Source organism: Eumetopias jubatus, unplaced genomic scaffold, assembly GCF_037043125.1.
Source record: "Eumetopias jubatus isolate StellerSeaLion01/CBP00866 unplaced genomic scaffold, mEumJub1_p1.0 scaffold_2, whole genome shotgun sequence".
In the NCBI taxonomy this organism is placed as follows: Eukaryota; Metazoa; Chordata; class Mammalia; order Carnivora; family Otariidae; genus Eumetopias; species Eumetopias jubatus.
The window spans coordinates 171163919-171177825 of record NW_028274808.1 but is presented as its reverse complement, the minus strand read 5'-3'; the positions used below and the strand labels follow the sequence as shown (position 1 = coordinate 171177825).

The 13907-nt window shown below is 47.7% G+C and overlaps 1 protein-coding gene across 9 annotated transcripts in view; it reads left to right on the top strand.

Annotated features, from left to right (window-relative positions):
- TBC1D1 (TBC1 domain family member 1) overlaps positions 1-13907 on the top strand; it is a 226308-nt gene that overhangs the window by 182784 nt on the left and 29617 nt on the right. For 8 of the 9 annotated variants that reach the window (XM_028090212.2, XM_028090290.2, XM_028090227.2 and 5 more), the window contains 2 exons: positions 1118-1279; positions 7481-7639. In XM_028090212.2, coding sequence (XP_027946013.1) covers positions 1118-1279; positions 7481-7639 — 321 coding nt within the window. Of the gene's footprint in view, positions 1-1117; positions 1280-7480; positions 7640-13676; positions 13699-13907 lie in introns of those variants that run through there. The other variant, XM_088021220.1, reaches the window with a different exon arrangement.

The window sequence follows — 13907 nt, the reverse complement described above, 5'->3', positions numbered from 1 at the left end:
CCCAGAAAGCTCCACTGGATTCTGTCAAACATTTAAGACCCCCGATAGATATATGCCTCATCCCAGAAAAACTGTATAATTAAGAACAGCAAGCTCTGCTGGGCAGTGGAGAAGGGCAAGGGCCCCAGGTCCCTCCACCTCCTGCTGAGGACAGAGGAGGAACTACTCAGCCTCTGTGCCTCAGTTTTCTCACCCAGAACTCTGCCTCAGAGAGTCGTTAGGGTGAAATGTTGCTAAATATAAAGTACTTAGGACATAGTCTTTGCTTATTATATCATAAAAGACAGTAGTTGGTCCGTTCTGCAGAGGCCTAGGTATTGGCTTATACTTAGCTATGCATCCTACCTGCTGTCTAATACACTTGTAGTCAGGATCTGAGATGTGAGATGGAATGGATTTGGGGGCTGATAGCATTACCACTGTGTCGAAATAGGATATAGTGGTTTTAGATGGGAGTGAAATTGTCTGGTCGAATCCTGAGAATTGTCAAGTTAAACTTTTCCTTTATTGATTCCTCTCCCCTCCCCCACCCCATTTTGGTAATTTAGGTACATTTTTAATGCAGTTTAAGCTGAATAAGGTTGGTGGGAAATAGTAACTACCTTCATATATTTGGGGCAGTGTCCTATGAGAGGGGCAGATTTCCTCTGTTGAGCTGCGGGAAGCAGAAACATGACTAAGTAGAAGCTACCTAAGGAGGTTTGGCTCTAACCAAGGAGGAACTATCCTTGGAGGGTCTCTCCTGGTTCAGATGAATAAATTTTGTTGGTCTCTAAGCATGCCGGGCACCAGGACTTTTAACACACAGCTCCCGTCCTTGAGATATTTGCAGTTTAGTAGGTAGCTGTGGAGATTGCTGGAGCTGCACAGGTATGGGGTGTACTGTAATAGTAGAGCCAACAGGACTCACTGTGGGTGATGAAGAGGCAAGAGAAATCAAGGATACCTCCCAGGTGCATTTAGTTTTTTCCAAGGTAAGGAAAATGGAGTGGGGCAGGAACAGTGACTTTAGTTTGGACCTGGTAAGCTGGCTGTAACAGCTTGACATCTCAGCAGTGATGTGTGAGTAGGCAGCCATAGCATTCTCTCTAACATGTTCTTAAATGATGTCTTCTAGCCTCTGAAAATGATTTGCTGAACAAGCGCCTAAAGCTCGATTATGAAGAAATCACTCCTTGTCTCAAAGAAGTAACCGCAGTTTGGGAAAAGATGCTTAGCACTCCAGGAAGATCAAAAATTAAGTTTGACATGGAGAAAATGCATTCGGCTGTTGGGCAAGGTAAGCTTTATGGGAAATCCGTCCAGTCATCCTTACCTCACATTGATGATTGGGGAGAAGTATGGAATAAAAAAAATATGTTAAAGTCCAATTTTGGTGGCCATTTTTCTCCTAGTTACCATGTCTTTTTTTTTTTTTTAAGATTTTATTTATTTATTTGAGAGAGAGAATGAGATAGAGCATGAGAGGGGGGAGGGTCAGAGGGAGAAGCAGACTCCCTGCCGAGGAGGGAGCCCGATGCGGGACTCGATCCCGGGACTCCAGGATCATGACCTTAGCTGAAGGCAGTCGCTTAACCGACTGAGCCACCCAGGCGCCCTCCTAGTTACAATGTCTTTCCCCAGTCTGTTTCCAGATATCTTAATTGATGTAAATTTTACCACCATTAGTATTCCTCTTAATTAAAATGCCCAGAAGCCCAGAAAACAGGAAGAAGATAGGAAAACAGGGCTTGGTTGCCTACAACCTAGATGATGATGACATATTCTGAGTTAAATGGTAAAGTGAAAACTGATTGCACGGCTTCTGTGAGCACTCTCAGGAGACAAGAGAATTTTGTGCAGACTTCAGACAGGCAGTCCCAGGTTTAGATCCCAGCCCTACTGATTTGCCTTGTGATCCTAGGCAAATGGCTTAACCTCCCTGAGCCCCACTTTCTCCATGTGTAAGATGTGGGTGATGACAGTGATTGCTTTGAGCAGTAAATTAGCTGATCCCTGGAAGCACACTGCACATGCCTGCTATTCTGGGAGGCCCGGGTGGGTGGGCAGTATTTGCTGTTTGTCAGTGCGGTCTGTGGATTGTGTGCCCGTCCACACGTGACTGGACTGAGTATAAAACTTGAGACTAAGCACTTAGAAACTTTTCCAGCAATTTGATGAGGGTAATCCTTAAAAGAAAAAAATGTGGGGTGCCTGGATGGCTCAGATGGTTAAGCGTCTGCCTTCAGTTCAGGTCATGATCCCAGGGTCCTGGGATCGAGTCCCGCATCGGGCTCCCTGCTCAGCGAGGAGCCTGCTTCTCCCTCTGCTTCTCTCTCCCTCTCTCTCTCCCTCTGTCTCTCTCATGAATAAATGAATAAAATCTTAAAAAAAAAAAAAAAGAAAAAAGAAAAAAATGTGGACTTATGTTGTATCAGTCTTTTCTCCTGTTTCATGTTCCTTTATAAATTCACTTGTAATGTATTTTATAAAAGTACCAGCAGTGGATTAGAACACTTCAAAAGAAAACAAAAATTGGTTCTTCATCACAGCTAGTTTGAGTAGCTCCATTTTACATCTTAACTTTGATGATTATTAGTGTTTGAGTAAAACAACTATTTCTTTTAAGTAAATGTATATTAGCATCTGCTGGCAAGATCGGAGCCTTTCGGAGTCTAATCTAGTGATTACTGAGTTCTGGTCAATGCAGTCATGAATAAACCAAGAGTTTAGACCAAGCTTTACAAATATGTATGAAGCTTACAGTTTTCTTCTGACTTTATTAGCAGCTCAATGGAAGAAGTTACACAAGTGTAATTCATCTCTAAGACAGTGGGTGAGGCAGAGCAGTTTTCTGAAGCCTACTATAGGCATTATTTAAACTTTATCTGAATTTCCCAGCACCAGTTTTAGTAATAGGTTTTTGCTAATTATGACTTTCCCCTTTCTATGGATAAGGAAACATGGCTCAATTGCAATGGGCCTAGGGCCACAGAGCTGCTCACACACCCGTCTGCTAGAGTTCTCGCCATTGCACGGTACGACCTGTGGTTGAACCTGCCTTGGCAGTGCTCTTCTCAGAGACCAGACATGAGGCAGGTGGTGAAGAGTCAGGCTCCAAATTGGCCAGCGGCTCCCGGTGTGACCTTTAGCGGATGTTCTTGCCTTTTTGGGCTCAGGCCTCCTGGCTGCTAGAATGAGAGGCATAGACCATACTGAGGGTCTCACAACTCTCTTCCAGTTCTCACATTCTTTGTGTCCGTAGTGGTTGCTGGAGGCTTACCAGTGCCCCAGATGGCCCCAGATTGCTGTCTGGAAAAAGGAGAAAGCAGAGAGAGGAATGAGTCTGTTCTTTCCCTTTTCACTATTGACTACATGATGGTCTTTAGGTGGCTTTGCTTCTACAAAAGGTAAATCACATAGGTCTGTGACAGCTCTTCCAAGTGTTTGAGCTTCTTAGAAGCCTGGCACCTGGATATATTGGTTTTCATTATGCATTTTATGAGGGGGAACTGATGGAAACACTCTGGCATCTGGAGGCTATGTAGTGAAGTTTAGGTTAGGTGATTGTATGGTCTGTATGCTGAGGGGAGCCAAACCTGGAATCCCCTCTGTACCCACTGGCATGGCCATACTGCCTTCCGTGGCAGCTCTGTTTCTAACTGCACAAAGGGCTTTGTCAGTTACTTGGCTGGTTTCAACATGTAAGATGTAATGACTCTAAACAAATGCCCACAGTCCATCTTGTAGCTCAGAATAAAAAATGAGATTAAATCAGAACCACCCCTTTGGCCTTTTAGGTAGAGGCCAGGTTACCAGGAGCCTTTAAAAGAGAAGACAGTCCTGTGTGGGTGATGAGGCCCTTCCTCCTAATGATCTGAGGACCCCCTAAGTGATGGAAAAAAGGGATTTATAAGCTTTCCAAGTTAAAACTGGATCAGAGCAGCAGGATTAGGGTGTCAACTTGGAAGAAAGAAGAATAATTCTGTGGAGTTTTAAGTAACTCAAAACTTAGTTTGGGTTTAAATGAGTTCACTAAAGACAGCAAGGTAGAACTTTATGAACTGGCACATACTTGTTAGGAATGAGATTGTGAAAAGGCCACCCGAGCAGTTGGCAATATGGGCCAGATGCAAACACTTCTTACCTTTGATCCAGCAACGCCACATCTAGAAACCTGTTCTGGAAATTAATCAGTCAAAAATGCACTGCAGTAGGACGAATGCTTATTGTGGCATTATAGAGTCAGAAACCAAAACAGAACCCAAAAACCCAACCATGTGACCATCCTGTGCCATAGTCCTTGAAAGTGATGCAGATTTATAATTACTGATGCAGAAGATGTCTGAGATAAGTAGTGCACGGTCTCACAGTTGTATTTCTCTGTGTGCACATATGTAGGAAGCCATGTATGACACATTTGCAGATATCCGAGTAATAGGATGACCATACATCTGGTTTACCCAGCATAGCCCTAGTTTACAGCTTGTCCCAGTGAAATAATTAATACCTTCCTCCCTTTGCTTTCAAGAGCTTCCACTTTGGGTGGTGAATTATATGTTCACTCTAGTTATGAGTGGTTTTTCACTTTCTTTATATCTTTTGCATTTTTAGAAGGGCTTTTTAAAAAAAAATGGTGAGCACAAATTACTTTTGAAGTTAGTAAAAATAAAAAAGGTATTTACGTTTGGGGGAGAGAGGCCTCCTGTCCACGCCAAACCTTGCTTGCAGGCCAGGGGTAGGAGTGGGTTACGAGTGAAGGCAAACTGAGCCTGGGGAAGTGGGTGCCAGGTCCTTCTCAGCAAAGACACTGGCTCCAACTTGCATGACTCTTTGTTTTTAAATCACAAAACCTAAGCTCTCCTATACCAGAATATGTGGTACAGTCCAGTGACACAAGGAGTATTCTTTTCCTCCAAGAAATAAAGATCTGTAAGATAATGAGAATGATTTAGTAATAAGAGGAAATTGGTCATCTCATACTTTGGGAAAATTTCCCAGGCTGAAAAAAATACTTTGTGAAAAGCCCCACTATAAATCACTTAACATGTTGACTGCTTTTCAAGCCACATTTACTTCTAACATAGTTTGAAATGTTGAGGGCTTGCGCGTGCGTGTGCATGTGTACTCACACCGTAAGGTATTCTCTGAGCAGGGACAGCAGAGAGAGGAGGAGTGGAATAATATACAAAGGCAGACGTCAGGGTGTATTGGTTTCCTGTTGCTACCATAACAAATGATTACAAAGTTGGTGGCTAAAACAACAGGACTTTTTTCTCTCGCACTCCTGGGGGCCAGAAGTCTGGAGTGGAGGTGTTGGCCGGGCTGTACTTGGCCACTGTGGAGGCTGCTGGCATTTCTAGACTTGGGGCTGTGGCATTGCAGTCTCTGCCTCCTGGTCACACTGCCTGCCCCTCTTGCCTGCTCCCCTGCGTCTCTTATAGAGACCCATGTCCTTGGCTAGGGGACCCGCCTGCATAGTCCGGATGATGATCTCAGTTCAGGACCTTCATTGTAGCTATAAAAAACTCTTGTTCCAAATCACATTCACTGGTTCTGGGGGTTAGGATGAGGACATGTGTTTCTGGGGGACTACACACGGTCATGAGATGAATGCTGTGAGACCGGCATTTAGAGAAGGTGTAGATGTGGTCACAGTTAAGTGTGGCCCTGGGTATCTCCCACAGGCTCACCTTTTTTATTCTTTTACAACTGGTATGTGTAAGGGAAAAATCAAATTACTTACCATACCTAGAGTATTTATTTATTTATTTCATAAGGTTTTTTTTTTTTTTCCAAGTATAATTTTTTTTTCCATGCTGGGCATGGAGCCCAGTGCAGGCTTGAGCTCAACGACCGCATGATCAAGACCTGAGCTGAAATCAAGAGTCAGATGCCCAACCGGCTGAGCCACCTAGCCACCCCACCTAGAGTATTTCTAAGAGATGGCTGAGGGATTGTTCTAAATAGTTCCTTGTGGATCTGGTAATAAATGACCTTGAGTGTTCCCTGGTTCAGAGCCACAGATGATGATTTTATTACTGACTGCCAGGCAGGAACACAACATACATTTTTCCAGTACCCCTCTGAGGAGCAGCTTGTCTGACTGTTGTGACAGGGAAGACATGAAGAGGGAAACAGCAGGTGCTTTCTCTGCTCTGCTCCGAACCAGCTGCTGGGTGATCTCGGGTGAGGGATCTGTGCTTGTTGGCCTCATTTTCTTCGTCTTTACCATGAGGATCATCATCCTCTTTCCCTCAGCAATGACAGACTGCTTAGAATGGTGGCAGCACCTGGTGACCTCATGGTAAATGTCACCTGCTGCTGAAACTTCCCTCAGACGTGGCCAGTGGAAAGCCAGGAACACAGCCTCCCTGGGCAGGCGCTCTGAGTAGCTGGCAAGTGTACAAAGCAGTCGCAATTTGTCCCTAAACTGCAGCTTCCTTTTCTTTCAAGAGAGCTCCTGTGAGAGATGAGAAAGATTTGGTGTCTTATTCTGCAGGCTCCCTTCTCCCCCATTTCCACATCTGGGCCTCATAACAACAGCAGAATGGTGAACCAAAAAGTTTTGAATCGAAACCATCACTCTTGCTACCTAACTTTGCCTTAAATAGCATCATCGGCTTTAAGAGAACTTTTCATAGTTTCAGATGACATTTTTAATCACTTTGAGTATTCAAATCACTTGTGTTTAAAACATGGAAGAGAGGCTCTCGGATAGCTTTTCTTGTTTTCACAGATTGGTTGAATGCTCTGCGAGGCACATTTATGTGGGCAGTGTCCAGCTTTTCCTCCCTTTCTCCGCCCACTTGGCACGCAGTGTCTAAGCAGCATTTCCCGATTAGACTGCTCCCTCCCCAGCTCAAAAACATTCCGTAGCTCCCCACGGCTGCTCAATAAAGTGCAGGTTGTTTATCCTTCATGTCGCCTCTTAATAAAACCCTTCCAGCCTGACTGCCACCTGCCTCCTCCACACGTGCGCACTGTGCCCCAGGCTTCTAGTTCCTTCCTTCAACTCGTCTTCTCTCTTCCTCCCACACTCTGACATCTTGACACAAGTGAAGGATTCCACGACCTCTTGCTCTCCTTCATCTGAACCCCCTCACTCTGCTCACCTCCCTTGTAGGAGACGACGTTGTGCATTGTAATTTTATGTGCCTGGGCGTCCGTCCCTAGAACGTTACGAATTGGCCCTAGATAGGGGCTCGTGTCATTCACCAGTTCATCCCTTCCTGGGTCTAGCCCAGTCCGAACAAAGTATGTATTTGAGAGCTGAAGGGAAAGTGAGGGGCCGGGGAGGTGGGGGAAGGATGGGGCTGTGGAGGGAGGCAGGAAGGGGAGCAGATAGAATAGAATTTTGGTTGTTTCCTTTCCATTTCGATGCTGTTAATCCATATGGAACAAGAGGTTGGGTCAGTGGAATGAAACTGAACTCATCTTCATTATTAGGTTGTACTCTGAGCATAAAATCTGTTTTCTGCCCGCACCCCCCCCCCCCAAGGTGTGCCACGTCATCTCCGGGGGGAAATCTGGAAATTCCTAGCAGAGCAGTACTGCCTTCAACACCAGTTTCCCAGCAAACAGCGGCCAAAGGACACGCCGTACAAAGAACTCTTAAAACGGCTCACCTCCCAACAGCATGCGATTCTTATTGACCTCGGTAAGTCTGCAATCAATGTGACATGAAAATGGAAGCTTCACTCACCTGAAAAATGTGAAGAGACTGTCTGAGTTATGTGATCTGCCTTTAGGTTTAGCAATGAAAATTTATCACTGAGTCTTTGAATTGGAAAAGCCCTGGAGTAATCACAGGTGCCTTCAAGTATATAAAAATCTCTCTTTTGTCTGGGCAGCTTGTGAACTCTGCTCTGCTTGAAGGCTCTGGTCGTGATCGTAGTTCAGTTCAGTAATTCCAATATCGATAGGAGGTTTTATAGTCCACTGAAGGAACATTCCGGAAAACATAAGTGTCAGAACCGATGTTGGCCTAATTACAGGAGCCACTCCCTAGTCTTTACTAATTACAAACAAGACTTACTAGAAAACTTGTAGAAAACAGTTGTGGGTGGGTTTTGGGCCATTTTATTTTGGGAACAGGGTGGCAAACTTGTCTCTTGAACAGCGTTAAAAACACTAAGATGGAACCAGTGTATTGGCTATATCTGCAGTTGCCCCAGTGAAGGACTCGTGGAATTAGCATATCACTAGGGTGTATGAAGGAGCCCCTGACTCGTCAGTGGCTGTGAGTGGGGTGGAGGTGGGGTGCTCCCAGGAACCCTGCCGGCCCCACGTGGCAGGAGCTCGGGCTGTGGTCCTGCTTCTGGAACGTCCATTGTGGCTGCCGCCGCCAAGTGCTCCCCAGAGTTGCTGTCTGTGCTCACAGTGGCCTGGCTCTCTGAGCTTCCTGCAGTGTAGCAGCCAGGAGGGAGGGAGGCTGTTGCCCAGGAGTTTGAGGTGTGGGCTAGATGAGTCATCATGGAGTCTTACCTGTCTAGCCACGTAGCAAATTAAATAAAGCGTTGACTTCATACAAGTTCTTCTCTAGGTCCAAGCTCAGTCCTCTCCAGGAAACTGCCCCTGACTCTCTAACCTCTTCTCCCACCTTCAGACTGGAGTAGGTGTTTCTGTCAAGCCTTTCTGTCCCACCCCGTGCTGTCCTGCCATGATACTTCCCGTGTTTCTTATTGTTCCGATTATCATTTTCAGTTAAAGCTAATACGTAACTTTACCTGGGGCTGAATGTTGTGTAAAGTTACTTAAACTCCCTTCTTTAGTCTTCGCAACACGATTAGGTAGGTGTTGTTCTGTCCCTGTTGAGAGTTGAGAAAATTGAACCGCAGAGAGGTTAAGTAACTGGCTTAGAATAACAGCTGGTGTGCCACTGAGCTGTGGGACTGCAGAGCCTGCGTGCTCTTTAACCCCCCTCTCCAGCCACTGTCCTCAGTTACCCGGCAGCGCCTTTTAAGGGCCCTTCTCTGCTGGCTGGCCTGAGGTTGATGTCCTAGTGTTCCCCCAGCTCTGAGGACAGAGCCTGTCACGGGAGATGCTGGAGGAATCGGAGCTGTTGAACAGGGGGCACTGTGCTAGCGCCCCACTCTCACCAGACCCCCATGACAGCCTTAGGGGATTGGCCCTGTGGAGCAGGGACACACAGTTAAAGGGCAGGACCTGGCCCCTCTGGAAGGCAGGCCCCTCCTTCCCAAGGCCCCCTGAGCCCGGAAGCCCTGGGCGTTCCCATGGAGACGGCTGGCTGGGGGGACAAGTGTGAGGCACGGGGCTGGAGCCCATGTGGCCCACTGACTCCCAGAAAAGCAGTTTTGTGAACTGGCGACTGTGTTTGCTAATGGGATGACTAACAGAAAAATGACATTATGTTCTTATCACGTGAAATGAAGTGAAAAATGAGAATAGGTGGAAGGGGGTGGGAGGCACAGCCAGTTTCTCCATCTGCCCCCCACTCCTTCCTGGGATGAGACGAGGAGGAGGGAGCACGTTTTGCCCTCCTCCATCCAGATGTTCTCTTAGTTTCCCCTCAGTATTCCTCTCTCCTTCCCTGGGTAGCGTCGTCCCTCTGCCTCCTGGTGCTCAGACATACTTTTCTGCAGAGGTGGGAGAAGAGGCCACATCAGCGCCAGGGCCCGGGGTGGGGATGCCTCCCCCGCCGGGAGCCCACTGCAGACTGTCCCCCGGTTGGCACTGGGTCCGTGTGAACCGAGACTCTGCCTTTTCTCGTTCACGGGCAGAGCCAGACGGCACTGCTGTCCTCTGGTTCCTGCCTTCCTGCCACCCTCACCCCTCTGTGCCCCCCACCCTCACCCCTCTGGCCGCCCCCTCCCCCAGCCAGCTGCAGCTACCCCTCTCTGACAGCACTGGCCGCCTCCAGCTCACTTCTTCCCCAGTCCTGGTCTGGCCTGCACTTCACATGCCCTCCGGATACCCGCACAAGGCCCAAAAGAAGCTGTTTCCAACAACAGTACATTTTCCAAGTAGCCTCCGTGCATCTCTGCAGGTTTTATCCAGGGCCCCTACTGGAGCCTGACTTCTGTCCTGACTGGAGCTGGGGAAACCACCGAGCAGCGGGGCCCAGGGTACGCGGCCTGTGAGCTCCGCTCAGTCGGGTGCAGGGAGGCCTCACTTTGCCATCTCTGCGAACTTCACCACGTCCCGCTCATCTCTCACCAGCGGGCGGCATTTGCCCAGTGGGTTGTTTGGTCTGCACGGCAGCTAACGCGAGACCCAGTAAAGGTGCGTCGTGCTGAGCAAAAACAAGTCAGCATTTCAGTTTTTCTTAGGAAGTGGCCTCTATGTCCGGGCTGGAAGAATAGAATGCCTGTTGGTTGGTTGTAGTTTGGGTCTTCATGAGTTTCTGTTTTCCTGCCTCTTGCTTTCCTTTCTGAAATTAGCTGTTAGTGTAGTCAGTTTTTCATAAGATGTTTTCCTCCAAAGAGTAAGAGTAGCAGACTCTGTAGTCAGGCAGTGCTTTATAGCTTTTAAAACTTACTCTTAAGCTTTGTCCAATTTCAACTTTACCCCCTATGAAATTGGGCACATGTTATTTCCACTGTAGAGGTGATAAATAAAGCCCAGAGAGGCGTGTGTACTTTGCCCAAATTACAAGCTACGCAGTGGCACAAAGTTCTGGAACCTGGGTCGTCTTAGTTTTTGTATCATGTCCCTTCCAGAACACTGTACAGCTTCCCGCTTTCTTGGAGCTGCCTACTCTGTACCAACGCAGCTTTTCCTGCCTCGCGTTACGTGGCAACGCACGTTCAGAGTTGACCACACCCAGCCAAGAGAAAATAACTTCTCTCAGGGCTGAGCAGAGGGTACTTAGCAAATCCTTCTCAGTTCAGGAACCTGCCCCACCCATTAAGTCTGGTTCCAGCTGTAGTCATTTGTGCAGCCCACAGGTAATTGCAGCCTTTCTCTTCTGAGTGGACAGCATGGACACCAAGCATCCTGCTCCCTTTCTGTGCCCCCACTTCCACACTAAAAGCTGCCATTGACTAAAAGTAGCAGCTGGGGACCCCTTTCAGGCTCCCTTCCTCTATCCTCTACCACTTCAGGGGCTCCTCTCCCTGACATCCCAGCCCGCACACCTTCCTGCCCTCAGTACATCCACCCCTGAGGCTCTCCAGCCTCTTCCCTGATAGGAGGGATTTAGCCGGAACAAAATGTGAACAGATCCAGAAACGTGGGAACACCGTGAAATCCAAGAATGGAGACAGGGACGGCTCCTAACCCTTGCCCACATCGATTACTTGTGTTATTAGTCTGTGTTTCATAGGTCGGTAAAGTGGTAACAGAGTTGATATACTCCTCAGAGGTCTGGTGAGTCTTTGGTGACCAGAGGTAGTATTTTTCGATGGACTTCTAGAGACCCGCCATCAGTGACACCTAACCGGGGCTAGCCATGCCCATGCTGCCATGAGAGGCAAAGCAGATGTCCAGAGACGCGGTTGGCTCCACAAGCCAGCATGGGGGCTATTGTATTGAATTTTGCTTTCACTTAACATAGTTTAACCAAAGGTCTAAAACCTACCTGGTATCTTAAAGGAAAGGAGCTATAATCCAAGTGTTATAAAGAAGAATTTCCTCCTTGCTGTTTTAGAGTCCATAAAAGATGAGGAGGAGAAGAGCCTCCAGAATGAAGGATGGTCTGAGAGTGTTTAAGAAGACTGGAGCAGGGCAGGCAGGGTTTTCCCTTCTCCCTCCCTTTCTGGTAGTTTGCCTTGCTTGGCTGCGCCACAAAAGCTGAGTCCTGTGTGCTTTGGGAAGTAGATGGGTTGTTTATGAGCAGCAGATGGGTGCTGAGAGCGAGTACCACCTTCTGTGTCATCTTTGGGTTCAAGTCCCACATGAGAAACTAAAAAGCGTTAATAGCAAAAACCAGAAAAGTACCTAGAATTTGCCGTGCAGCGATCTTGTTCTAGAACACCTGTCTGTCCAACTGGGGATGTGCCTTTATGGAGATGAGTTGAACAGTCACAACCCGAGTGTAATAAATTCCTACACCAATAGCTACGTACATAATTCCAGAGGGTCTGTCATTGTCTCTGGTATTATCAAGAGCACATCATGATAACATATTGCTCATCTAAATGGCATATCGATCGCTCTTCAACCTCAGAGTGACGGAACTAAGTGTGCATATGATAAAGTGGGATGACCTCATCTCCTCTCGTGGGGGTCTGAACTCTCCCTGTATCCCTCATGCCGGTCCACAGTGTGCTGGCAAATAGCCAGCTCCCGACACCCCTCAGAAGAAGTCCTCAAATAGAATTTGCAGACTCCCCCCTTGACTAATTAATTGTAAGCTACCAACTTGGGGTCACTGATTGTGGAATTTAGCAGAGATGTGCCCAGACACGGGAGGAGCCGGTTTCAGGGCTCACTGGACTCAGCCAGATGTTTCCTAAAAATGAGGTGCCTATAGAAGAACTCTCTCTCTGCCCCACCCCCGGCTCCGCTCCATCTCCTTCAGTGATTCCACAGGTAGTTCAGAGCACCTGGTACGTTCCTTGCCCTCTCAGAAGTGCGCCTGCTAGTGGGGAAGACAGACACGGAACCACTGATAACCCCGTTATTTCATGAAAATTGTGAGGAGTTATACAAAGCATATTTTTTCTCTCTAGTCCTTCTCACATTCTGGTGAGAGCAAAATGCAGCAATCTAAGAAGACCTTCAGATCACAGGTCTTGTCAGGGAAGGAGACTTGGAGATCCTTCGATTGTTAGGCTTCCTCCTCTTCTGCCAATGGGGAGGCCAAGGGTCACGGCAGAGGGCTGCTTTGTCACCACCGCCCCTGTAGATGCAGATATCTCCAGGCTCTTGGTGAAAGAGGCAAGAGACAGGACCTTGTTTGGCAACTGTGGGGGCTGCTGCAGACTGAACAGCCTTGCGGGTGGCCCCGTGTGTGCCCGAGAGACCTTTGGCCTCCTGGAGCAGCTGTAGCCAAGTGAACAAAGCTGTGGGGACCGGGCTCTCCCTGAGATTAAGTCAGGAAGGTGTGGACAGAGTAGGCTGGAATGGCGTTTCTCCCAGGGCCAGGTAGGGGTCACTTGCAGGACCCCTTGAAGACCTTGTGAAAAACACATTCCTAAGGCCACCCTCGCCAATGTGCTGCCGAAGGAGAGTTTCTGGGTGGGGGCCGGGGGTGTGCACAGCCACAGGTGCTCAGGTCATTCTGGATGTGGTTCGTGTTTGAGAACTGCTGGAAGGAAGCTCATCCTCACCTGCAAAATGACAGAGAAGGAAAGATTCATCCCCGGAAAACATCCCTTAGAAGGGTGAACACATAGACTGTTGAGCACTACGTGAAATTAAGTTGTAGGTCGTTTAGAAATATGTCTGAACCATGGGTCTCCTTCTAGGTCTTTCTAGCACGTGGCTCCACTTAGACACACAAGACACAAAATCATTACACGTCTTTTTAATACAAATCAGGAGTTTCTTTGTGCTCAGGTTTGACTCTCACCACTTTGCAGTCTCCTTCTGAGGGTGAGGGAGACTCTGCCCTAGAGAGAAATCTAAAGGGCCTGCATTTCTCTACTTGGTAGCAAATGATAAAATGGAGTTTAAAGAAAGCAGGTCCCATACTCTACCTGGCTGCATTTGTAGGGAGGGTTTCATAATTTTTATTCACTTTCCTTCTAGGTTGGCAGAAGCGAGGGACTTTTCCTAAGCTGGAGTCTCGAAGTGCCAGGGCGCTGCTCCCAGGTGGGCAGGTGGGGGTGCTCCCTTCTATAGCCTGTGTCATTGAGTCAGACTCTCACTCAAGAACCTTTTCACCGGCTTCAAACAAAAACAGTAAACAGCTGCTTGCTCGTAGCTAATGTGCTTTGAGTGAGCAGTGAGGTGCAAGGGGCTACACATGTTCTCATGTGCGCACTGCCCAAGACTCCAGTCCCGTGCTGGGGATTCACATG